The sequence below is a fragment of the Scomber scombrus genome, chromosome 6, assembly GCF_963691925.1.
Source record: "Scomber scombrus chromosome 6, fScoSco1.1, whole genome shotgun sequence".
NCBI lineage: Eukaryota > Metazoa > Chordata > Actinopteri > Scombriformes > Scombridae > Scomber > Scomber scombrus.
In genome coordinates this window covers 29,731,326-29,758,765 of record NC_084975.1, presented here as the reverse complement: position 1 = coordinate 29,758,765, position 27,440 = coordinate 29,731,326, and the positions used below count along the sequence as shown (strand labels likewise).

Below are 27,440 nucleotides of genomic sequence, written 5' to 3'. Positions count from 1 at the left end.
AGCTTTTAGTTTGGGAGTGATGGAAATATAAACTACAGTTTGATACAAGTGGGAAAACCTAAAACTTCAGTCTGTATGTTTCACACTGACATCAGAGCTTCACTTCCATGAACACAGAGAAAAAGTATCAGTATGACTGTTAAACATATAGAAAACTCAATAGAATAAAGCAACACATCCAAACCATGGATACACAAAAGGATGAGATGAGACACTTTGTCCTCTACTTACCTGCTTCTATGTGGACTGTGTTTTAAATGGATCTTATGAGCACTTCGGTCCCCACTGCAACAACAAATAAATAACCATCAAAAATACACATACATTTAAAAATCAAATGTACATTACTTTAACTTTCTGTATAAAGTAATGGTACCACTGATCATTTAAATCAGTGTGATACTCTTATATTTGTGGCCAAGTATATTTCACATGTTATTAGCTTCCCTTATTAGAAATAATTTCAAGTAAAAAACAAGAATAGTATAATTCACAAGATTTCATCAGCTACACATCCTACTATGTATATTTCAGACTTTAGGAAAACACTGAAAATAGGGCTGAAACAATTCATCTATTTGTCAGTCAACAGAAAACCATTTTTCAAGAAAAAAATGCCAATCCAATCTATATGAATATTGGCTGTTGGTTTCTTGTCTGCTCCTTTTTTGGAAGCCTTTGCCTGTTTTTGGAATGTTATCCCAGTTTTGAGTATTACCTGCCTCACTTACTCCATAGGTCTGTGTATCTGCTTAATATTTGGCTTTCTTTGGAAGTTGGTTTCTGAATTTTGAACCAGACTCGTCTCTCATTATCTGACAGACTGTTACTACACATGTGGCCACATCACCAGAAAGAGTTCAATCTCGACCTATGACAGGTCAGAAAAAAACATAAATACATACAGAAGTATGGCTCGTTGGTCTAGGGGTATGATTCTCGCTTAGGGTGCGAGAGGTCCCGGGTTCAAATCCCGGACGAGCCCAGATTTTAACTTGGGAGTGATGGGAAATATAAAACTACAGTTTGAGACAAGTGGGAAAACCTAAAACTTCAGTCTGTATGTTTCACACTGACATCAGAGCTTCACTTCCATGAACACAGAGAAAGTATCAGTATGACTATTAAACATATAGAATAAAGCAACACATCCAAACCAGGGATACACAAAAGGATGAGATGAGACACTTTGTACTGTAATTACCTGCTTCTATGTGGACTGTGTTTTAAATGGATCTTATGAGTCTGTGTATCTGCTTAATATTTGGCTTTCTTTGGAAGTTGGTTTCTGAATTTTAAACCAGACTCGTCTCTCATTATCTGACAGACTGTTACTACACATGTGGCCCACACCCATGTTTTGTGAGCTGAGTGAGCACAACAATCTGATATTTTCAAGTTCTACATAGACCAATCTTACATGTGATTTGAAGTGATGGACTTTCATACACATCTCAAATCACAATTGTTGATATTTATCTGACCACCTTGCCTCAAAAGTCATAACAAAACATAGTTAAGATGAATGCTTGTTTAAACTTCTTCAGTTTCAATGATGGACTGTCTCCCAAATACAGTGTTTTATTTGTTGCTGTTAATGTGCATGCTGGGGATGCACATTAAGCAATCTTGTCACCATGGCTACGTCACATTGAATCATGTTTAGAGGGTGCTCTCTGACTGGATCAAAGACGCCACATCACCAGAAAGAGTTCGATCACGACCACCTATGACAGCTGAGAAAAAAACATATTGAACTATGCAATAGCTGGCTCGTTGGTCTAGGGGTATGATTCTCGCTTAGGGTGCGAGAGGTCCCGGGTTCAAATCCCGGACGAGCCCAGATTTTAACTTGGGAGTGATGGAAATATAAACTACAGTTTGAGGCAAGTGGGAAAACCTAAAACTTCAGTCTGTATGTTTCATACTGACATCAGAGCTTCACTTCCATGAACACAGAGAAAAAGTATCAGTATGACTGTTAAACATATAGAATAAAGCAACACATCCAAACCATGGATACACAAAAGGATGAGATGAGACACTTTGTACTGTAATTACCTGCTTCTATGTGGACTGTGTTTTAAATGGATCTTATGAGCACTTCGGTCCCCACTGCAAAAACAAAAAAATAACCATCAAAAATACACATACATTTAAAAAATGAAATGTACATTACTTTAACTTTCTGTATAAAGTAATGGTACCACTGATCATTTAAATCAGTGTGATACTCTTATATTTGTGGCCAAGTATATTTCACATGTTATTAGCTTCCCTTATTATAATAATTTCAAGTAAAAAACAAGAATAGTATAATTCACAAGATTTCATCAGCTACACATCCTACTATGTATATTTCAGACTTTAGGAAAACACTGAAAAAAGGGCTGAAACAATTCATCTATTTGTCAGTCAACAGAAAACCATTTTTCAAGAAAAAAATCCAATCTATCCAATCTATATGAATATTGGCTGTTGGTTTCTTGTCTGCTCCTTTTTTGGAAGCCTTTGCCTGTTTTTGGAATGTTATCCCAGTTTTGAGTATTACCTGCCTCACTTACTCCATAGGTCTGTGTATCTGCTTAATATTTGGCTTTCTTTGGAAGTTGGTTTCTGAATTTTGAACCAGACTCGTCTCTCATTATCTGACAGACTATTACTCCACATGTGGCCACATCACCAGAAAGAGTTCAATCGCGACTTATGACAGGTCAGAAAAAATCATATAAATATATGCAGAAGTATGGCTCGTTGGTCTAGGGGTATGATTCTCGCTTAGGGTGCGAGAGGTCCCGGGTTCAAATCCCGGACGAGCCCAGATTTTAACTTGGGAGTGATGGAAATATAAACTACAGTTTGAGACAAGTGGGAAAACCTAAAACTTCAGTCTGTATGTTTCACACTGACATCAGAGCTTCACTTCCATGAACACAGAGAAAAAGTATCAGTACGACTGTTAAACATATAGAATAAAGCAACACATCCACACCAGGGATACACAAAAGGATGAGATGAGACACTTTGTACTGTAATTACCTGCTTCTATGTGGACTGTGTTTTAAATGGATCTTATGAGCACTTGAATATGAGTCTGTATATCTGTGTAATATTTGGCTTTCTTGGGAAGTTGGTTTCTGAATTTTAAACCAGACTCGTCTCTCATTATCTGACAGACTGTTACTACAAATGTGGCCCACACCCATGTTTTGTGAGCTGAGTGAGCACAAAAATCTGATATTTTCAAGTTCTACATAGACCAATCTTATATGTGATTTGAAGTGATGGACTTTCATACAACCTGTCAAATCAAAATTGTTGATATTTATCTGACCACCTTGCCTCAAAAGTCAAAAGCAAAGCATAGTTAAGATGAATGCTTGTTTAAACTTCTTCAGTTTCAATGATGGACTGTCTCCCAAATACAATATTTTATTTGTTGCTGTTAATGTGCATGCTAATGATGCACATTAAGCAATCTTGTCACCATGGCTATGTCACAGTGAATCATGTAAAGAGGGTGCTCTCTGACTGGATCAAAGACGCCACATCACCAGAAAGAGTTCAATCACGACCACGTATGACACGTCAGACAAAAATATATTGAATTATGCAACAGCTGGCTCGTTGGTCTAGGGGTATGATTCTCGCTTAGGGTGCGAGAGGTCCCGGGTTCAAATCCCGGACGAGCCCAGATTTTAACTTGGGAGTGATGGAAATATAAAACTACAGTTTGATACAAGTGGGAAAACCTAAAACTTCAGTCTGTATGTTTCACACTGACATCAGAGCTTCACTTCCATGAACACAGATAAAAAGTATCAGTATGACTGTAAAACATATAGAAAACTAAATAGAATAAAGCAACACAACCAAACCATGGATACACAAAAGGATGAGATGAGACACTTTGTCCTCTACTTACCTGCTTCTATGTGGACTGTGTTTTAAATGGATCTTATGAGCACTTCGGTCCCCACTGTACTGAACCTCCTTCAGTCGTCCTGATAGCTTCTCTGCAACAACAAACAAATAACCATCAAAAATACACATACATTAAAAAATCCAATGTACATTACTTTAACTTTCTGTATAAAGTAATGGTACCACTGATCATTTAAATCAGTGTGATACTCTTATATTTGTGGCCAAGTATATTTCACATTCTATTAGCTTCCCTTATTATAATATTTTTAAATAAAAAACAAGAATAGTATAATTCACAAGATGTCATCAGCTACACATCCTACCATGTATATTTCAGACTTTAGGAGAACACTGAGAATAGGGCTGAAACAATTCATCGCTTTGTCAGTCAACAGAAATGTTTCTGTTAAAGTCAATAGTAAAGTACAAAAATACTATGTAGTACAATGTGTACCAATGTTTATATCACGGTCTTTACATAGATGCAAAAGGTTTAATTTAAATACTACTCTTTGTTAATGTGCGGCCACTGTAACAACACACAGGTGCATGGAGAGGGGAAAAAGTCAAAGCTCCAGCAACACCCGTTGCATAGAATAACTTTACTAATAGACCAACGCATTTTTATACATTTATTAAAATGTTTCTATATGTATAAAAATGTATGAGGATATTTTTATGTAACAACACTGTCAAGAAATCTAAATGTCCCATGAGCAGATGGTGCTATCTACACCTACTTTCAGTTCTTACAGTTGTTGCATAACAAAAATGCCCCATTCAGCCGAATAGCTGAACATTACTGCATTTCACAATATGTCTGTTTTCTCTTTTGTATCCACTGCAGTTTTCCACAGATGAAATCAAATATGAGCAGGAGCCCTAAATCACCTGAGACACATTAGTGCCACATACTTGCTGTGCAGAACAAAACACAATCTGGATCTGAAAAGGGCCACAGTGTTAAACGCATGTCTAACTTCTACACAGCATAACAGAGAGAAAGTGAGAGTTAACTATGAACACATAACTTGTAACATTAGACACTGAACATTCCAAACACGGCTACATTCAGCTTTTCATGCACCTGTAGTCCAATATGTTTAAATTAAACTATGTAACACCATAAAGGACTTATTTTGCAATGTTGTCTTTCCGGTATAAATTCGTCATGGCAGATTAATTTGATCACCATATGAAAACTTAATGCAACAATTTATTTTCTTATATAATGTTCAATTAGCCAGTGAATAAGATTCATAAAGGAATTATTGTAATTAATTAGAGAGGATAAGGTTACTTTAACGTTAGAGATTTTTCTCGCACACTTTGATACTAACGTTAAATAACGGGCTAAGTACATTGTTTTAATATTTTGGTAAATAAACACCCTAAATAAGTTCCTTGGCTCTTATCTAAGGCTGTATGTCATTTGATAACTAACCTAACACTAGCGTTAATGCTACATGAGTGGGCTCTGTCTACAACAAGAGCTAATGCTACAACAAACATGGTGAAACTCGCCCCTCTATGAAATGTTAACGTTGACTTAAACTTTGCAAACCTTAACAGGTCCATGATGACCATGTTGAGACACTACTATTTAATTCATACTTACCTGGTTTGTGAACCTTCAGTTGGTCTAAATACAAATGTTTAACAGAACTATCACTGGAATGGTCAGTGACAGAATGTTTGTGTTGGTATATTCCTTTTCTACAATACATGACCAATATTCATTTCATCGAAATATGTTCGAGCTCCATAAAGTCCTAATAAAATAAAAAAAATTAAACCAGCTATCCAGTGTGAATGATTATAATTCAATCATGACAGCTATCATATTTTCATATTTATCTCCTGAAATACTTTACTTGTGCAGTATTTTTATGTTTAAAAGACTTTATATTCTCCTGTCACTGCTTATGACCTCCTACTAAATACCCCATATTCTGGCATTTGTCCATTTAGCTTTGGTTGAGTAACTGTATCAATGTGTGACTCATGTAAATGACTAATTTGGGGTAATGAAGAGGCAGGGGTTCAAGATTGTTATTGTCATCTGCATAAGAACCACTAGGAATCTATACTTATTGGTACTGATTGGTACTGATGATAAATTCACATCTTATAGGAAGATTCTCATTTTACAACTTGCAAGCATTCGTGTCACCAGACAGCTCAAGACTGTGGTAATGATTGCAGAATTGGCCAGATTAGGGTTCCTCACCCTTTCCTGGTCATAATTGCAACTTAAATGTTAACATCAACCCTATTTGTGGTTAGAATCTGGTAATTTAAATAATTTATATGTGACATAAACATCAGATACCCTAACTTTAAAACACCACAAAAACCAAAATGATAAATATGGAATAGACATCCAACAGTATACAAACAAACAAAACAAATAGTGCACTCTATGTTTAAAAAACAACACCTTTAGGGGTTCTTGTGTGGTGGTATTCAGATAGCACTCCCCAGATGACAGGGGAGACAAGCAGAGAGTGATCTGAATGACTGCTGTCCATCATAATGGTATTCCTGAGGCAGCCATTGACAGATACTGTTGGGTGAGGGCAAATCCATCTCTATGATGTTTAAAGACACTTCTGAACCTTTGAGGGAGGTGACAGTCCTTGTCAGTCGAGTTGCCATAGAAATACCATATTGGGTACAAAGTACAAAGCTCTGAACCACAGGGGATCAAGTATTTATATCCTGTAAGTTACTTATATATTGGCTGTTGGATTCTTGTCTGCTCTCTTTTTGGATACCTCTGCCTGTTTTTGGAATGTTTTCCTGGTTTTGACATACTCCATAAGTCTATGTATCTCATGTTCATCCTGAAATCACAGAATTATATCAGTCATTTGGATTTGGGTCCTCCCCCTGTATCCCTGTTACCCTGCTTGCACCAGGTGTGATACTATTCTTGTAATTGTATTGAAATAAATGCAATAAGAAAGTATTTCTATTCAGGAAGACTTTTTCATCTTATTACTACTTTTTATTTATAATGTGTGTTCTATGTTATGAATACTGTAGCACTTTTGAGCTGTGAATGAAAAGTGCTGTACAAATGAAATGTATTAGTATTTATTGTAATAGTAATAACTCTATAAATAGAACTTTAAAGAATAATATTACTAACTCTCCTCATGGTCAGTTATTTCAATGAATGTTAAGAACCTAACAGGTACTTTGTAGAAAGGCAGCAGACCGGAAATGGTTGTTGACAGCTGATGCCTGTCATCTCCTTACCTTATTTTTTCCCTGCCGCATTCGGTGAAGATTCGCCCTGCTCTGCCTCTGATTGGCTAGTCCTCGTTGCTTTCGTTGGTTCGATTGGTTAGGTTTAGGCATGGGGAGTGAGATGGTTGGGTTAGGGTAAGAATATCAAGATCATAGCCAATCAGACGCAGAGTAGGGCGGGTCTTCATGGAATGCGGGTGGACAATTTAACACCGCCTCCTTGCGTTGACGTGCCATCCTCTAGTTGATAAACTGGCTAGTTAATTTGGACAAAAGTCAAACATTTGCAGCTAAGGCGGGGACCAGGTGATATAACTTTGCAGTTTTCGACAAGCATGTGAAGTCGTTTGTTTTAGTTGTACGCGGTAGTTTGGAGTTGTTTTCGGAAACACTGCAGCCAACGTCGTTAACGTGAGCTAGTTATGCTATCGTTAGGTTTGCAAGGCAATGAAGACAAATGTAGGCGAATTATTTGTCTTTCGAAAACTTAATATCGTACTTGGTGTTGATACAGAGTTTATAGTTAAGCTGAAGAGCCATGTATGATGTCTGGCTGTCACACAGTTAGCATTCTTTTAGAGCAAACGACAGGGAGATTAACGCTAGCCAGATGAAAAGCTTTGGCTTGCGACTCTTTGTTGCTAGGCAACAGAACTCTGCAGGGTGCCTGAAGTAAAGCCTGTAATTACATTAGTGTTGCAAAATTACGTATTGTCACTTGGTTACATGCACGGCAACCTTTCTGCGCCTGAGCTGCCATTCTTTTAAATGACTATCTGAAAATATCCACAATCCTTAAAAAAAAGAAAGAAAAAAAATGCTCTTACTGCTCCTGTCTTCTTTATTCTTGTCTGAATAGAAGCATAGCAACGATGTTGGTCCCCATATTCACTCTGAAGCTCAACCACAAGATAAACCCTCGTATGGTGACTGTAGGGAAATTTGATGGAGTCCACCCATGCCTTACTGCAGCCACACAGGCTGGAAAGGTGAGAGAAATGTACAAACTTTTGAGTTAAGCATGAACAAAAAGTACATTGGTAGAAGTATGCTTTCCCTCTGAGTACATGATTTCCCCCTAATGTTAACTAAAGGATTCATTTGTTACTTTAATCATTCATATTTAATACTTTTTCATCCCGTGCCATTAACTTTTTTCTTGTTCTCTTCTCAAGGTTTTTATTCACAACCCTCATGCTCGTGGTCAGAGACCTGCGGCCCACCGACTGAGCCAGAGCACCCAGGACTCAGACATCTCTCTGCTAAACATCAACCAGGCGGTTACTTGTCTGACGGCAGGTACACTGGGAGCAAACACTACTGGGGACACACTGTTAGTGGGGTCCCAGACCAACCTGCTGGCCTATGATGTCCATGACAATGCTGATATATTCTATAGAGAGGTGAGTGGAGCTGAGAAGGATAAGTGGAGAGCTAACTAATCAGAATGAAAAATATATATTGTTGTATACAGGTTATTACTTGACACAAGTCATTTTTGTCACATTTCTGTATTTTTTTGCTATTTTGCTGATAAATAAAAAAATAAAGCTCAATGTTAATAGAAATGCTTCTGACACAGAGGAGGAGACACTTATAGCTTGTTTTCTGTTGTGTGTGTGTGTGTGTATGTGTATGTGTATGTGTATGTGTATGTGTATGTGTGTGTGTGTGTGTGTGTGTGTGTGTGCGTGTGTGTGTAGGTGTCAGATGGGGCCAATGCTATAGTGTTGGGGAAACTCGGGGACATCCCGAATCCTCTTGCCATCATCGGAGGGAACTGTGCCTTACAAGGCTTTGACTCTGAGGGCAACGACCACTTCTGGACAGTAAGAACAGAGCTAAGACAACTTTTCAACACTTTAATATCAGAATACACTACTGTGTGTCTTACATTTAAAAAGTTTGTTTCCTTGAATAGCAGTGTGACAAATAACTCATGAGCCAGTGACACTTCATCAAACTGTAGTGTGGCGTAAAAGTATAATATGTGAAACATGATGTCTAAAACCTTAGAATTTGTCCTGAACTAATAACAAATCTACCAAGTGTTGCTGTTAATGCCACATTTTCATTTGTTGTATCTCCATATATATTGAACCTTGTCACCTTTATATTGATGTTTAGGGTTAGGGTGAACAGTGTCACTTCCCCCGTTCATAATTACTACTTACCACTAGATAGTAACTGTAGGTTGTTTTGCCGACTGAATTTTAAACCTATACTGTCATTAGTAGTTAAGTGAATGCACATTTTTATTATAGTGATTACTTTCAATCCCCGTCAAGATTAATTGTAACTTTATGTGACTGGATCGACATGTCTGTGGATTGTATTCACAAAGTATCTTGTTCTTAGGTAACAGGAGATAATGTCAGATCTTTAGTGCTCTGTGACTTCACTGGGGACGGAAAAAATGAGGTAAGTCCTGGCTGGCAGGCAGCTTGAGACACATGCTACTTTTTCCCCTACTGATAAATAAAATAAACCGCTCTTGTGTATTGTGTTTACAGCTCCTGGTAGGATCTGAAGACTTTGACATCAGGGTATTCAAAGAGGATGAGCTTGTGTCTGAGATAACTGAAAATGAGGTAAATGGATGGACTGTGGCATGCTTTTTGAAAATGCTTTGCTTTCACGTAACGATATTTGGAATCATCATTCGACATAGATTCTCTCACATCTGTCCAGTGCTGCGCTGGAGGAGAGTAACACTTTTTTGACATTTTTCCCCTGGGTTCTTCTTTATACAGACGGTGACATCACTGTGCCATATGAATGGCAGCAGGTTTGGATACGCCCTGGCTAATGGCACTGTGGGAGTCTATGACCGCACTGCACGATCCTGGAGGATCAAGGTACCAGCATGCTATCAACTGATCAACTCATCAATCTTAAAGGCTCATTTTACACACCTACACCCACACCTCAAATATTGATAATGTTTTCTTCATCTCCTCTCTCTTCCCATTTAGTCTAAAAATCATGCGATGAGCATCCATGCCTTTGACCTGGATGCTGATGGTGTTGATGAGCTCATCACTGGCTGGTCCAATGGAAAGGTCAGCACACAGCTGAGCTATCTAGAAATATTCTCTCACACTTGAAAGAATGCGATCTTTCATTAGATTTTTCTACACAATAATTTATTCATCTCTACGCTCTCTGTAGCCAGTGTTTTATCCTTTAATCACATCCTCCTGTTGTTCCAGATCGATGCTCGCAGTGACCGCACAGGTGAGGTCATTTTCAAAGACAACTTCTCCTCTTCTGTGGCCGGAGTGGTGGAGGGAGACTACAGGTTGGATGGACAGAAACAGCTCATCTGCACCTCCATAGAGGGAGAAGGTATGTGTTAGTGCGTGTGTGTGGTTGGATACATGCTTTTATACATCTATGTCACTGATGCTTTGGAAAACACTTTAATGTATTGCTATACTGTTAGATACTGTCCTGTCATCACTAATACATCACTTACTGCCAAACAGTTAAGAGTTACATAATTGTAAGATAAAGGAAAGTTTATGTATGTGTATGTTCATTCATTTCCCTATGTGGTTTTTAAAGGGTCAGTTAAACCAAATTAGTAGTAGTAGTCACTGTGGTACTGAAATATCCCTCACTGACACTTATACTGCTATTTAGCTTAGCATGCAAACGTGACTCAGCCTTGGAATAGGATGTCATCAGTGTTGTCACTGTGTGCGTTTTGTAGTCCGTGGTTACCTGCCAGCCAGTAAGGATCTCAAAGGAAACCTCATGGACTCCAGTGCTGAACAGGACCTCATCAGAGAGCTCAGCCACCACAAACAGAATCTGCTGCTGGAGCTACGTAACTATGAAGAGAATGCCAAAGTACGCTTATTTCTCTCATTAATTCACATCCTACACAATGCACTCAAAAATAGATTCAAAAAGACTTCATCCTTGGATGTACAATGTGAATATATCCATTTTATCTTTTGGTTCTTGAAAAATGATTGCAGTATTACAAGTTTGCCCTATTATAACAAGCCAGGAAGCCAGTACCATCTCACAGGTCCTCCATCTTTCATCCAAACTTGCTGTTTTGTTTTCTAAAGTGTGTATTAAACGTCATAGTCTCAAAGAGAAGCCAGTGTGACTTTAGGCTTTTAAGTCCTAACAATCTAAGAATCCTATGCTGTATAGATTGTAAAGCCCCTCAAGGTAAATTTGTGATATTAGGCTACATACATAAAATAAAATTGCTTTTCTTCTATATTTCACTTAAGAATAATCATATTGACTGATGTACATTTCTAGTTATAATTATATTGTGGCTGATTCCCCAATTTTTTGGCCATAACCCTATTTGTGTCACATATGGTAGCACTTCATACAGATAAACACAGGATTCATAATTAACATCAGTCATGTGAACATCTGAAAAAAACTGTCCCCTTGTTTCAGGGCGTGTCAGAGACAAACAGTGGCATGGGTGTGATTCCTGCCAACACTCAGCTTCAGACAGCACTGTCAGTGAGACCTGCAACGGAGGCCCAGAAGGCTCATGTAGAGCTCAGCATCTCCACACCAAATGGTATAAGCTTTTATTACTTCAGCTTACGATGTCCAACATGTCGAGGACTGAGGATTGAGTAAATATTAATAAGTCTTTATCTTCTCCAGAAACCATTATCCGCGCAGTGCTCATCTTCGCAGAGGGAATATTTGAAGGTGAGAGCCATGTCGTCCACCCCAGCGCCCAAAACCTGTCGGGCTGTGTACGAGTCCCCATCGTCCCCCCAAAAGACATACCAGTAGATCTGCACATCAAAACCTTCGTTGGTGGGAAAACTAGGTAGGGTGTGTGTGTGAGTGCGGCAGTGTCAGTGCTGTCGTACCATTATAGTTAAATCATTTGAGTGCATTCAATGAACTGTTTGCACTCTTCTCCTTACACCTCACCCCTTTTTTTCGTCCACTCCAGCACCCAGTTCCATGTGTTTGAAATCAATCGTCAGCTCCCTCGTTTCTCCATGTATGACGTCGCGGTTGACTCCTCAGCTGCTCAGCCCACTGGAAGGGTCACTTTCAGTATCAACGACCGGCCACAGCGGGTATGTTGTCTGGAGTGTATAAGTCCTGCTTCTGTGTTAGTGTTGCACGGCGTTTCAGTATCGGTATCAAGAAATTTAGAAAAATACCGTATCAAAGTCAAATTTTTGGCATCATGGCAACACTATTCTGTACAATCCCACAGTATAATACAGACATGTTTATTCATTTGAATCTTGTCTCCTCATGTGTGTGCAGGTGGTGATGTGGTTAAATCAGAACTTCCTGCTTCCAGAGGGAGTAGACAGTCCTGAAGTCACTTTTAATTCACTAAGGGGAGGGGGACTGTTGTCCATCAGCATGGCAAGCAATGGACAGGTACACACAGACACACAAAACAACAACCACACAAAACATAGATTCAAGATGATGTGTTTTTGATGATACACACAAGCTATTTTTACACTTTGTCACAATCAGATTTAATCTAACCAGGTCCTAACAAGGCTCAACATAAACACACATGAAGTGAGAAGTTTGAATGTACATTACAAGTAAAATTGGTGAAGTAATTATTACATTTTTTTATGTGTGAATCATTTATTTTTATATACATTCATCATTACACACTTACAAAAATGATGTCAGTTTTGTTTGGCTGCGTAAATCATTTTTAATTCACCTTGTCAAAAGTTAAAAATGCAATGATATTAATTTCCACAAACTTATGTTGACAATTAAATCGACTAAAACTCACTTAATAAACTGATTTGAATTTGTCCAATCAGATCACCCTGAGAACCGACGATATTGACCTGGCAGGAGACCTGGTCCAATCACTGGCCTCCTTCCTGGCAATAGAAGACCTGTCAGCAGATGCAGATTTCCCCAGCTACTTTGAGGAGCTGCACACCACACTCACAGAGGTTTGGCTTCAATCTGACTGAAACCTCAACATTTTATGCTGTTTATTAAATCCAAGTGTATCTGCTATACAATGACTGATATGACTGCAAGAAATTAACTCTAAATTGAGTTTGAATTGAATTTGAACAAACAGTTAAGAGAGAGTGCTACGTCTGCTAACAAACTGAGTTCTGTTTAGTCTGTAATCTGTGCTGCCTTTAATATCAGGTCTTGAATATCTGTACTCTAGGTGGATGAGTTCCACTCCGTCCATCAGAAGTTAACTGCAGCGATGGCCGACCACTCTAACTACATTAGGAACATGCTGGTGCAAGCTGAGGATTCTCGCCTTATGGGTGACATGTGAGTTACCACGACATACAAACACCAATGTACAATACAATACAATGAACTGGACTCATTCATTAACATTGTGTGTGACTACAGGTAAATGTGGACAATACCTTCAACTTTCTGCTATAGAGCTTTTTAAGCAGATATATTTGACACGTCAGAGTAGAAAGAGCACTTGTGTATATAATAAAATTTCAGATGGCTGCGTTCCATTCAGCTCTCTAGCAGTGTGAATGTTTCCTTAAAGGCATGTCTGTGTCTTAGTTAATGGAAAAGCCTATAACAAGTCCAGATGTTTGCTGTGAAAACAGTCTAATGAATGCTTGTAGTTTGTCTTTTTTTTTTTTTTTTTTTAACCACAGGACCAAACGGAGGAACAAACTCACCCTTGTGTTTTTATCTCCACCGTTTATCTCCTTTTTCACCCTTTTTTCACCATGTTTCCTCTCTAATTTTCTCTCCTTCTGTCTTCTGTAGGATGAATATGAAGAAGCGCTACAGAGAGCTGTACGATTTAAACAGGGATCTCATCAACGAGTATAAGATTCGCTCTAATAACCACAATGCCCTGCTGGCCTGCCTCAAGTCTGTTAACCAGGCTATACAGCGGGCTGGTAGACTGCGAGGTAGGCCTCTGTGTGTTTGTGTGTAGGAGAGAAAGGATGTGCCTGTCTGAGACCATTTGTACTTGTGTGTGTGTGTTATTTACATCCTGGATTCAGATGTGTTTGCTCTGTCTAGTGTTTGCATGATTGGACTCTTGGCTCCATGTTTTTGAGAGGGGAGAAGGGGGTGCTCCAAAGCTTTTGTGCACATTATGAATATTCAGTGCTGTTTCTCTTAACATGCCATAATCTGAATGTCCCCACTCCTTTTTTCTCTTCAGTGGGTAAGCCCAAGAACCAAGTGATCTCCGCCTGTAGAGACGCCATCAAGAGCAATAACGTCAACACCCTCTTCAGGATCATGAGAGCCGGCACCGCATCCTCCTGAGGGTGAAGGGGGGAAGGCAGGAAAAGTAGATTGAAAAAGAAAAAGAGAGAGAGAGAGAGAGAAAGAGATGTTCAAAAGCACAACCGGTCAAGCACTGTAAAGCATCTGCTTCCAGCACGGCACCAGCAAAGGACCTTTCACCAGAACGATGAGCCTGAGAGGACAAGACACTATTAAGATTGTGGCAATTGGGACACTGTTGTAGCCTTAATCTTCTTTTCTTTTTTTTCACGATTTAGGAATAAGCAACTGCCCAACAGCAACATTTGACACCAGCTCCATAATGAAATAAAACTTGAAATTTTGCTAGCTCACAGAATTAAACATGCCAACCGCTGGCTTAGCACACTGGTGACCATCCATCTCAGTCAACTCCTGTGGCTGTCTGGAAGAGCTTGATGTAGTGTAGTTACAGTTTAGCTACATAATAGTTCAATGATGTATCCGAGTCAGCAGGTGTAAGAGATAGAGCTGTTTAGACGGTTCAGTTGGAAAAAGAATCCATTTGGAACATACAAGACTTTGCTCACACACTGTACTGTTTTGCCAGCATCATTCGATATGAGTTATGAAAGAATTGAGCCCGATGTGAGTCTACAGATGTACTAGATGTGTTCCAGGTGACGTTGCACATTTGTCTAAGAAAAGCTCGTTTCCTTGAAGACACGAGCGTTTGGCGAGCGTGTCCCGTCTGACCCTGACTGTTTAATTCAGCTGACACAGTGATGTTTAGAGAGAGCGCAGCTGGAGCGAGACGGGAGAGCAGCCCCCCAACAGAGAGAGAGAGAGAGAGAGCCGTGCCATCGAAATCACCGGTGGCCAGGATAAGTCCGGTACGACAGCTCGATCAGACTCAGGTCTCTGCTCCCAGCTGTTGTGTGTTTGTGTGGTGTTTGTAGCCAAAGAAAACTACTCTACAATGAGTGAATGTCACAGAGGACCAACGCTTTGTGTTTACCTTTTTTTGGTAGATTGCACACAGAGGATGTAAATGTAACTATGTGTTGGTGGCAGAAACTATCATTAAATTAACTTATGTTTTAAAGCTTTGTATAACTGTTAGTTGACTTGTTTCATAAGGAAATGATTTCACTCTCCAGTTGGCTTGCTCAGCTGTTTATTCTGAGCGTACCTCTGGCTTGGTTTGAATATGGGTTTTGGAAACTAGAATTAGTGTGCAGGGGGAAAAAAAAACCCAGTGACGTCAGTGCTGTTCTCTCATCTAAAAAGAGCAGCCAAACAATTTAGCCGCTTTTTTCATACTGGAAATCTTTTGTTTAATGTTTGAACACCTCTTTGAAACTGTTAAACAGATGTGAAGCGCCATTAACTTCAGCCCACTTAGAGCTGAAGAAGTCCTCCAAAGTCATGTCAAAGCGTACGTGACTCCTAACCAAGTCGCTCCAGCTACTGGAGAGATCAGGGCTGTAGTGCTTCATTCCAGGACACTTCATCTGTAATCGCTTGGATTTCCACTCACTAGACTTCTGTTTAGTATTTGAAAAGTATCTCAAGAACATCTCAGTCGCATGAATGTTTATGTCCAATTTCTACCACATTTATGTCAGGTTTTCTTTTTTTAAATGATATAGGTCATTTTTTGTGACACAAAATGCTCAAATAATACATGAGGTGGGCAAAATATTAGGACCAGTCAATATAATTCACCTCAGTATGCCACCACCACTTAGTACAACCTCAGTAATAAACTTAAATCAGAATTATCACTTTTTTGACAATATCAACAAAAATTACTATTACTATTATAGACTCACAAAAATACTATTCTGAGAATTAACAAAGTGAGTCGTACCATTTCTAATCCTCGCAAACCAATTTCCAAATCTCAAACAATATCAGCCATAAACATTATTACCATCCTTCCGTTCTCACTGTATTCACATCTTACAGCACAGATAACATGCAGTGTTAAAACTGTAGAGCGGCACCGACAGAAAAAGAAGAAGACAAAGAACAAAGAACAATTATTAATCAATTCAAAAAAGAAAGAAAGAATTTAAAAGAGTGTTTTTGGATTGATTTTTATAGTGATATTAAGTACTTTCCCACTGGTGCCCATGTTTCAGTGCTTCTCTAGCTTCATCCTTTCTGTTGCATTCCATTCTGTCAGAGTTGGCATATTTTAAACAATCCAATTATTCATATCTTTTCATTATTATCATTATTAATTTGGTGATTTTAGCTGCACTATACTGTACAACAATGATACTTCTAGAAACCTCCTCCTGAGTTTTTTCTTATTTCTTACCCTCTGCTTTTTCCACCCCAACTTCCCTACATTCTTGTATAGGTCTGATATCATCCACACATGTCCACTCACAGCTGAATTCTACATATGGTGCTGCATATGGTTCAGTAAGGATCCAGTCTGAGGTCATAAATTACTCTCACTGCTGCTGCATGTGTTTGCTTTCTGGTACAGAGTGTACTGCTTAAGCTTGGGAGATATATTTAAATACACAGTGCCTCTTTTGATTTGAACACAGTTTAAGTATGTTAAAAATAGTTTGAGCCTTTGAATATTGAGTTATAAGAGTCATTACAGTATGTCTTTGATTTCCCTCACTTACACACATACCCATCATCTGTGCCTACTCTTCCAGGGGTGACAAGGCCTGGAAATCAAATATATTCAGCTGGAGGAATTAAAGCTCTGATTGAAAGCATCAATAAGCAATAACCTGAGTATGTGTCCCCTACAGGCTTCTGTACATGGACCTGATCTCTGACTCTTTTGTAGAGACAAGCAGGAGAAACTCATGACTCATTATTATAACTTGTACTCCCTGGTATTTATCCCCCTCTTCTGTTTCTACCCTCTCCATCCTCCCCAGTTGCTGTGTTGGCATCTGGCTTGAAGTTGCTCCTTTCCAGTTTAAGTCACGTGGTCATGCTAAGTGCTGAAGATGCTGCCTTCACGTGCCCCTGGTTAGCTCCTGCTACTTATTACTGGCTCATGCAAAGTTATGCCAAGTATCAGCATGTTTAAATGGCACATTAGCAAAAGGTTGTTGGGTATTGTGAATCAGTTTTTATCATGTTATGTGTTTAGGTTTGAAGTTTACACTTCATTAAATGTCAATTGGGGTTTTTTTTAAATTTTCTTTCAGGTTATATTAACTAATTAAAGCACTATAAAGTCAGTTGAAGCTATCGTAAATTGGTTACAGAGGTTTTAAGTTATTACTGGTTGTCAATTCCACCATAAATGCTTTGAAAGATTAATAATAGTAATACCCACATGCTATTTGTGACTTTAGCGTACATAAAAATAACATTATCCTGTTTGTTGTCATTTGAATCATGTCCATTGCAAGTACAGTCAGTACAGCTCTCCTACTTACTAAAACTTCACTTTTACACGCACGCATTGATCCATCGTGCTGGAGACAACTTGTGAAGGCGTTTTTTCCGACAGCACTTGAAGGCAACAAGAGCGCAACAGCTCGTAAAGACTGGCTGATCAGCGCCAGGTCTGTCAGAGAGGTACAGGCTTATCTTCAGTCCAGGTACAGAGACGCACACTGATGAGTACATCATCTGGGCTGCTCTCTCTTTTCTCTTTTCTCTCTATCTCTGTCATTTTTTCCACAAACTTTGGAAAGCACTTTTCTTTGTGCTGTAGTTTGCAGAGAGAGGAGCCTGCGCTGCAGTTTCAGACACCCAGAGCACAGATGTTTTCAGTTTGACCTCCCCCTCCGTCTCGTCTGGTAAGTTTGCATGACTTGCACTACTTATCGATCATTTCATAAAGTTTGTTTAATAAAAACCGATCAGATTCGTTGTTGAAACTGTGAAACATGCGGAGTGTGCAGGGCGAAAAATGATCTTTACTGCGTAAATTGCGCAAAAAGTCTGGAATCTGTGCTCTGTGTCAAATATGAGTCACGTATACAACTCAAGAGTTAAAAAAAAAAAAAAATCTTCCATCAACATTTAGACATATTTGCTCCTAGTGACATGAATGTTGGGACACAGTGTTCTTTGAAATACCCTCGTATTGACTTACATAAGACACTCCCCCTCTTCTTGGACGGATTGGGATGGGTATCTAGAAACAGACACAGGTTAGTTATTGCCTTTTAATCAATAACATTTCAGCCAAATTTAGTAATTTTTAACAAAGATGTCAAGATAACTTTTGAATTGTTTTTTAATTATATATATATAACCTGGGAGGTAAACAATGATCATTTACATTGGTGTGATTTGCTGTAGTTTGGTTTAAATTTGAAGTGGTGAGTGTAGTATAAGCAGGGCTGTGCACAGATATTTTGGGGGGCAGGGGCTCAATGGAAAAACAAAAAAAAAGAAACTATGACATTCAAGGGGAGGGGTTTATTCTTATGCCAGAGAATGAGAACATAATTTATGATACAATGATGATCCAAAAAAGATCAACATTTACTTATTTATTCACATTTTACCTTTTGCCTGATCGGGCAAGTAAGTTAATTCACTTGCTTGATGTGGCATTTCACTTGCCCCGGGCAATCAGGCAAGCCTTATTGTTGAACCACGCACACGCACGCACACACGCACACACACACAAACACATACACACACACACACACACACAAACACACACACACACACAAACACATACACACACACACACACACACACACACACACGTACAGTGAGTTGCGGAACCAAGCTGCAGATCCTGCAGCAAATTCTGATGACATACTGAAAGCCCGTTTGCCCCAAAAGCCCTTGGAGCCTGAATACTGCTGCTAACAGAAGAGTTACTGACAAAGGAGGAGAAGAGGAGGAGGGGAGGGGTGGGGAGGAGAAGTTGAACATTTGATTGGAGTTTCCACTGCATTGTATATGTGGGCTTCATGAAGTTCAGCCCATACAATACATACAATAGTAGTGGTCATGTATTTTATATCTCATAAATTGTACATGTCATCATTATGAGAGTGTGTATGTTTGATCAGTGTGTCATATGGAGTATTTTGGAATTTGAATGGACTTTTCACTGTATACAGTTGCTGACTTATAAATACAATGGGAGTGGATGGGGCTCCATTAACTCCTATACATTTTGTAACTCATAAACCATAATTGTCATCAATTTGAAAGTGTGCACATTTGATCAGCATGTCACAATGAGCATTTTGAAATCTGAATGGAGTTTCTACTGTACACAGTGGCTGACTTATAAATACAATGAAAGTTGATGTATTTTTATTTCAACCGTAACACATTGAAAAGTAGACACTAAATATGCGTATTATGCAAATTGTTAATAAGTCTGCACATAATTCAGCACAGTTGATATTAGTACAGTATGTGTTTGTTGGATGGTTAACAAGTTACAGGTGAGTAAAGAAACATACGTAATAACAATAATAATAATAAGTATGTAACAGAACATGAATGTGATTGCTGTACAGAAACATTTGTCACAGAAACAAAGTAAAAGGAGAATCTTGTGTACTTCTAATAGATGAAAAAAGTGAGGAGGGGAGCTGAATGGTTTATAGGAGATTATGTTTCATTTCAGTATTTAAGAATTTCCTGCTTGTTGTGTTTGCCAGATTATATCTGTGATTATTGCTTTTGTTGTCCAGGATGCACCTGTCCAATGCTGCCTGAGGAGAGGAGGAGGATGAAGACTGACAAAAGGGATCCAGTGATATGTATGAAGGACCCAAAAAGCTGCTATTCTCCTAAAGCAACTTTTTAGCCTGTTAAAAAACCTAGCAGAAATGTGTTTTATACGGACAAACTGTGAAGTTTGAGGTAGACGTTAGCGATGCAGCAGAGAGGGGAAAGGAATATCCTCGTATCTCTTTTTCACACTCATCAGAATAGTCTGCAAACCCAAATAAAACTGCTAAACCCCTCCGAGCTGAGATGCAGTATGAACTGCAGCGGCCCCATTCCAGTGCATTCCTTTTCAATACTTAACTGAAGTCAGTGTCTTCAGAAGATGCTGAGGAAGATGGTGATGATGAGGAGGATCCTCCATGTGAAGGGAGATGTGATGTGCACGATGCTGCTACTGGTGTTATTCTGCCTGCTGCTCTACGCCCGCCAGGTAAGGACAGAACCAGTCACATTGTATGAGTAGCTAGATTCAGATTTTTCTCACTTCTCATGCCTAACCCACACCAAGTGGGAGTCTCGTGTAGATACTACGCTGACAGACCTATTTGATTCTTTTCGGGTATTCTCTCGTGAACACAATATCTCAGGAATACCTTACGGTAATTCTTCAAATTTGGCACAAACGTCCACTTGGATTCAAGAATGAACTGCTTAGATGTTGGTCATCAATTGTCAAGTTTACTGTGACCTCACATGTTACTGCCAAAACACTTTTTGGCATTTTATATCCAAAAGGTCAGAATTCAACTTCACTGTGACATTATAATGTTCTGCTAAAACATTTGTATTGCCATTACTCAACGCTATGACTCAGGAACAGAAGAGGAGACTGTGATGGTCTTTCACATCTTTGGTGCCCACCTTGAAACTATGGTGATTGTATAGATCAGTGGTCTCCAACCCTGCTCCTGGAGAGCTACTGCCCTGCATGTTTTAGGTATCTCCTCACTCTAACTCGTTATCAAGCAGCTGAGGCTCGTCAAAGGGCTTGATAACGAGTTGATTATTAGAATCTGGTGTGTTAGAGTGAGGAGATACCTAAAACCTTCAGGGCAGTAGCTCTCCAGGAGCAGGGTTGGAGACCACTGGTATAGATGTTCTGTGCTGCTGGGTTGAAGATGTGTGTTAAGCATCCGTGTTTTAGAATTTGTAGACTTCTGGCAGCAACAGGTCTGAAGTATGGTCTACTGTAATGGCTAAAACTTTGTGTTCTATCAGAATCAACTTCATTGGCCACATACAAGCAAAACACACTTAATACCTTTAAGTTCAAAGTCTAAACTACAAATATTAAATGATAGACATGGATATAAACTGCAACTTGACTGGTTGGCTCCACCCATGTCTCCAGGTCTTGGTGTCCTCTGGGTGGGACACACCTGCGTGGAAGCTGGAGATCCACAGCTCCACCAGCTCCAGCCGAACCCTGCTGGGAGCCAACGCGGCCAAAGTAGTCCAGGCGTCTCCAGGGGTATGACCTGATCTGATTCCATTTATGTGTGTGTGTGTTCATTCTTCCATGTAGACATCAAAAAAGTAGCTTCATTCATAATATAATGTATTATGAGTATGCTGGAAATTGAAAGACACACATGTTTATACTAAGAATGTATCAAGAGATGATGAACAATGTGAAAGGTTTGCTTGTAGTGACAAACCCACAGTGAATTACCATCAACTCTGCAGCTCCCTTTAGCATCTTTTTAGCATCTTTCAGCTCATTCCTCAAAGCCCACAACTTTAATATTTTGGTTCAGTCTCACCTGTCTCATCAACTTTGGTTTCAGACGCAGTAGGCTTATGTTTTCAGTGAAAAAGCTCTGATACATCTCTGAAACACCTAAATGCTCCACATAGTGTACTAGTCAAATAGCCAGATAATCCTCTCAGGATTTAGTGGAGACTAAAACATGTAGAGTGAATATTGTACATATTTGTTATTTGGACAGAAACACGACTCCAAATGAATGCTAATGTTGCTTCGTGTCTGCAGGATGCGTCGACTGATTTCTCATACGTTTTCCATAATAACTTGATAAGGCAATAATATGGCAGTGTTGTGTTTAACGCTTGTTCTGCTGCCCCCAAGTGGCCAAAATATCAGTTACTGCTGCTTTATCAGTTAAGGTCATCATTTCTTTTCAAATTTTGTGTTGCGACACACTGGTGTGTCACTGGAAATGTTACATGGAAAACACTACATAGTAAGCAACACTTTCAGTACCACTGCATCTATGCAAATGGCTTCACTGATGAACCGCAGCAGTGTGGTCATAAGAAGAATAGATATACTCATTTACTGTCTGCTGGTGTTTTGAAATGATGAGCTGAATTCGACAAGCAGTATGTGTAGCATTAACATTCAAACTGAGTGTAGCAATGTATGTACACACATTCCATTTGTAATTATGTTTGTGTGAATGGACATCTGCACTGAATCACAGAGGGACTGACTTGTTTTTTTTTATAATGAACCAGTTAGATAAAGATGAAGCAGTATAAACAGAAAGTATGGTGATGTATTGTCATTTTAGCTTCTTAGCTGTCATATTTCTGGAGTTCTGAAATGCGTGTTTGCATATAAGTTGCTAAATTTATTATACCTTCAGTAAAATGACATTTGTTATAATAAATGTCCTCTGTTTCCTGTCTTGCATCATTTCCCCCTACTTAGCAGTTACCATCCAGCCCTTCAGCGCCACAGCTGCTTCCATGCAGGCCCCAGGCCAAGTCGAAACCTACTCAGTCCAAGTCAAAGCCTACTCAGCCCAAGTCCAAACCTCAGGTCAAATCTAAGGGAAAATCCAAGTCGCGACGGAAGAATGTCACGCCGACCAAGGCCCCTGGCAATCCTCTACCCACACTGCCGCCATTTGACTTTGAGACCTATCTAAGAGAGAAGGATAACAGAAAATTTAGGCTGCTCATAGATCAGCCAGAGAAATGTCACATTGGAGGAGCAGAGGAAGAAGAAGGAAGAGGCAAAGGGTCTACTACTGCTCCCTACATGCTCATTGCAGTGAAATCTGTTGCTGCAGACTTTGATAAGCGGCAGGTAAAATATCCCATGTTGTGTGTGTATGCCTTTGCTACCAAAAAGTGCCACTTTTAAAACTTTTGCTCTGAATCAAATAAGTAATTAAGCTGTTTTGTTTGGATAATAACAAAAGCTGACTTATTTTATTAACAATGGATTAAATGCCTGCATTTAATGTGAAAGGGATCCCAAGTAATAATGAACCCACAGAGATCTATCACAGCAGACTCTGCCGTTCCCGTCAGCTACTTTTAGTGTCTTTCAGCTCATTGTTTTCGCATTTTTGTTTTCCATCCCACAACTTAAAAGTTTCGGTTCAATATTTAAGCAATGGACAGTGTAGATGATATGTTCACAGCACTTTCGCTCTTGCGCTGCCCCCAAATGTCCGACCAAAATAAAGTAATACACATTTCAGCTTCTTTTATCACAGTCAGTTTCTTAGTCAACAAAATGAACTTTTTTCTCTCCACATTTAATTCTTTCAGGTGGTACGTCGGACCTGGGGTAAAGAAGGACATTTCCAAAATGGCGTGTCCATCCGTACTCTTTTCCTGTTGGGGGTTCCCAGGAATCGGACCGCCTTGCCCTTGTGGGATCGGCTCCTGGAATACGAGAGTCAAACCTTCAGGGACATCCTGCTGTGGGACTTTGACGACACCTTCTTCAACCTGACACTGAAGGAAACGCACTTTCTGGAATGGGTCAACAGCACCTGTCCTCATGTCCAGTCAGTGTTTATAAAACTAACCTGAATCATGAGTTGAGCTAATTCCTAGCATTATGTGACTTATACCTGATGCCTTTCCTGTCTTCTCCTGTTATGCTTTCTCATGCAGGTTCATCTTCAAGGGTGATGCCGATGTGTATGTGAATATAGAAAACATACTAGAGATGCTTCAAGGTCAAAAGTCAGACGAGGATCTTTTTGTTGGCGATATTATTTTCCATGCTAAACCCATTCGACGCCGCAGTTCCAAGTACTACGTGCCAGAATTTATGTATGGAGCGGGTTTGTACCCATCTTACGCTGGGGGAGGAGGATTTGTGATGTCTGGGCATACAGCTCGGAGACTTAGCTCTGCCTGTCAACAGGTATTAAACAGTTAGAAAATACATTTGAACAACTTAGTTTGTCTGTTTTAAGAGTTCTTTGATATACAATAATTGTTTTTACCTCTAGGTGGAGTTGTTTCCCATCGATGACGTCTTTCTAGGAATGTGCCTTCAGCTGATTGGTGTTAAACCATCTCGACACCAGGGTTTTCGGACTTTTGGAATTCCCCGACCATCTGCAGCGCCTCACCTTCAGACATTCGACCCTTGTTTCTACAGGGAACTCATGGTTGTTCACAGCCTCAGTGTGCCACAGATATGGCTCATGTGGAACCTGCTGCACGACCCCAAACTGAGCTGCCACAACAGGACCAACCCAACATCTGGTCCCTTCAAGTGGAAGGGGAAGGTGGGAGATGCGGGAGAGGATACTGACTACGGTGAGAAGCAGGTGTTTGTCACGCATTAGTGACTTCTGGCAGTAGGATCTGCAAGAGCCCGAGATCGTAGAAAACAGTTGTATCACAGGATCTTCGGCCAACTTGAAAGGTCTGTGCAAAAAAAAAAAAAAAAAAAGCACAGTTGACTCATATGAGACTTTCATCCAAACTGGCAGATCGTCTCTGGGGGAAATGAATTGGCAAAGGCCAGATGTGCCTCAGCTTTTTCAGTGAGGAAGACCAAAGAGAGTTAGGACTATTGTCTGCAGTGTTTGTTCATACAGTGTTTGTGAAGAACTTGATTCGTAAGGATGATTGCTGTCAAGTTATTAGAATTGTCTTGTTGTGTTTTTTTTATCATAAATTTGATGCAAGACTTTGAATGTAATGTGCTATAACTGTTTACACAGCGACAAGCGAGCCAAAAAGACAACATAACGAAATGTGGTTTGCTGGTTTAACCCCATTGAAGTGTAAATGCAGTGTTAATATTCTGACATTCATTGGACTGTGTGGACAGTCAGAACTGGACATGTCTGCGTGTGCCGGCCGAGTGGGAAGATAGAAGAGACTCGTCGTGGTCTGATGTGAATCAGAGGTAACTTGCAGAAATGTTCCTCTCTCCCTTAATGCTGGATAGATGCACACATGGACCATCATAGTATCTGTTCCCTGGAGGAACAACAAATGATGCCTAAATGGAAACCAGCTGCACACTGGGAACTAGCTGGGACCATAGTGTGCATGCACACACACACACACACACAAAACAAAACTTCTGTTGAGTATTTGTGAGAAAGCCACAGTCGGGCATGTAAACCCTTTTTTTTCTCCTCATTTCATGTGAACATTTCACTTATTACTATAATGATTTGATTTGTTTTGTGTAGTTTTGTTTTTCTTTAAACCTCTTTATATATTCACCATCATCTGTTTAAAAAGAAAACTAAAGGTAGATTTACGCAGAGAAACATAATCATATTCAGCTGCATTCCAATAAAAAAACATGTTTACGGATCGAGATGTAGAACACAGTGGACGTAGTGGAAAAATAGTGCCATGCCTTGCACACAGTTGGATTTTAACAACTTCAATTTTGCTATTCGGCACAGTTTTCAGTCCATTTTTAAAACATCAACAGCCAATTTGATTTCAGATGTTAAATAAAGTAATTGTTGAAGTAAAACTCATGGGAGGCTGGTTGGCGAGAGATTTTAATTGACTACATGGTTCATTGTCAGCTCCCCAAAAACACATTAACACACACTAAGACATAGATTCATCATATGATGCACAACTGTGGCTGCAGGGATGTGGTCCCAAAGGGGTTTATTGCATCATGTTTCAATGTAAGACTGAATGCGGACACGCTGTCAGTGTAAATGTGCAGAAATGTTGGTCAGTGTGGGTGTTGAGAGTTTCACTTCTGGGACATTAGATGGTGTATTAGTGTATAAATGCTTTTTGAATAGTGTGTGGAAGGATCCTCCACACACAGGGATTAATTGGTGTGATGACTGTATGTACGTCCCCATTTGCTGGTTTGCATACAGTACCAGTCAAATGTTTGGACATACCTATTCATTCAGTGGTTTTTCTCCATTTGCACTTCATTTTTACATTGTAGAACAACACTGAAGACATCAAAACTATAAACTAATACATTTGTGATTATGTAGTAAATTGAAGTGTTAAACAAACCAAAATATGTTTCATATTTCAGATTCCTGTAGAAACAGGGTCGAAGTGTCTGGCACAACTTCACCTACTTCCAAGGTGCATGAAGAAGGAAAATAGGAAGTCAAAGCTCCAGTAACACTTGTAGTAAAGGAGAATTTTACTAACAGACCAACACGTTTCAGCTTTTGGCCCTTGATGACCCTGATGAGGGCCACAAGCGGAAATGCATTGGTCAGTTACTGGAGCTTTGACTTTCTTCATATTTCTGATTCCTCACACCAGTCTGAAGAAGAGCGTGTAGCTTGAAACATCACTGGTGGATGTCTCAATATCAATAAACTGCATCTAGAGGAGGTACAGTGTGCGAACCTTCATCTTTCTCAAATTAGCTGCCATTTGCCTCGATGAAAGCTGTGCACACTCAATATCTTAACCAACTTCATGAGGTATACACTTGGAATGGTTTTTAATGAACAGGTGTGCCCCATCTAAAGTTAATTGGTGGAATTTCTTGCCTTCTTGATGGATTTGAGGCCATCAGTTGTGTTATGCTGATGATCCTATATGTTATTTTATAGTTCTGATGTATTTAGTGTTGTCCTACAATGTAGACAATAGTAAAAAATAAAGAAAAATTTAAATGAGAAGGTGTGTCAAGACTTCTGATTGGTTCTGCACATGTTGGCGGACAGTTATGGACAAACTAGCGATGTGTTGTGCCCAGAAACACAGACAACCATTTTTGTGATTCGATATGTTACAGGAGGAAAATAAAACATCAATTTCATGTCAAGTGAACGCTAGAATGAACCAAATATCAACTAGTGTATATTGATATAAAATCATGTAATTTATTAGAAGTAAAATGAAGGCTGAGATACAAAACAGATGCTGAGATTTAGTTCAGGACTGACGTCAAATTTGTGTCTAACTTTGAGTGTCAAGGTTCTGTCAACTTAAAAAAAAAAAGCCTCCCAACCTTTTTCACATCCACATTTTTTATTTTTTTAATATATTCTGGTTGCACACACACAACATGATCGTTGATGTCAATGAACAGTGAGCATTTGATTTCAGAAAAATCCAAACGTTGCATCAGAGTTCTTTGAGATTGCACAGTGGCGGCTCAT

The 27,440-nt window shown here is 39.4% G+C and overlaps 2 protein-coding genes across 2 annotated transcripts; both read left to right on the top strand.

The window, feature by feature from the left end:
• The first annotated feature begins 7,384 nt into the window (after positions 1 to 7,384).
• Positions 7,385 to 15,493, top strand: bbs2 (Bardet-Biedl syndrome 2). The gene is made up of 18 exons (XM_062420847.1): positions 7,385 to 7,488; positions 8,042 to 8,171; positions 8,358 to 8,585; positions 8,886 to 9,011; positions 9,541 to 9,603; positions 9,696 to 9,773; positions 9,936 to 10,040; positions 10,158 to 10,244; positions 10,395 to 10,530; positions 10,898 to 11,037; positions 11,614 to 11,743; positions 11,833 to 12,004; positions 12,134 to 12,263; positions 12,460 to 12,579; positions 12,990 to 13,127; positions 13,358 to 13,470; positions 13,939 to 14,087; positions 14,348 to 15,493. Exons 2-18 carry the CDS (start codon positions 8,055 to 8,057, stop codon positions 14,452 to 14,454), a joined length of 2,139 nt encoding a protein of 712 aa, XP_062276831.1. The 5' UTR covers positions 7,385 to 7,488; positions 8,042 to 8,054; the 3' UTR covers positions 14,455 to 15,493.
• A 4,926-nt stretch (positions 15,494 to 20,419) lies between these two features.
• b3gnt9 (UDP-GlcNAc:betaGal beta-1,3-N-acetylglucosaminyltransferase 9) lies at positions 20,420 to 24,659 on the top strand. The gene is made up of 6 exons (XM_062421223.1): positions 20,420 to 20,527; positions 21,449 to 21,568; positions 22,775 to 23,152; positions 23,623 to 23,864; positions 23,974 to 24,229; positions 24,318 to 24,659. Exons 1-6 carry the CDS (start codon positions 20,420 to 20,422, stop codon positions 24,657 to 24,659), a joined length of 1,446 nt encoding a protein of 481 aa, XP_062277207.1.
• The last annotated feature ends 2,781 nt before the right edge of the window (positions 24,660 to 27,440 follow it).

Excerpts from the sequence above, each read along its gene's own strand:
- bbs2 (XM_062420847.1), top strand. The coding sequence starts at position 8,055 with ATGTTGGTCCCCATATTCACTCTGAAGCTCAACCACAAGATAAACCCT. Across the intron at positions 12,005-12,133 it reads TTCGTTGGTGGGAAAACTAG|CACCCAGTTCCATGTGTTTG; the intron begins GTAGGGTGTGTG and ends CGTCCACTCCAG. Across the intron at positions 14,088-14,347 it reads GCGGGCTGGTAGACTGCGAG|TGGGTAAGCCCAAGAACCAA; the intron begins GTAGGCCTCTGT and ends TTTTCTCTTCAG.
- b3gnt9 (XM_062421223.1), top strand. The coding sequence starts at position 20,420 with ATGCTGAGGAAGATGGTGATGATGAGGAGGATCCTCCATGTGAAGGGA. Across the intron at positions 23,153-23,622 it reads CAGACTTTGATAAGCGGCAG|GTGGTACGTCGGACCTGGGG; the intron begins GTAAAATATCCC and ends TAATTCTTTCAG. Across the intron at positions 24,230-24,317 it reads TTAGCTCTGCCTGTCAACAG|GTGGAGTTGTTTCCCATCGA; the intron begins GTATTAAACAGT and ends TTTTACCTCTAG.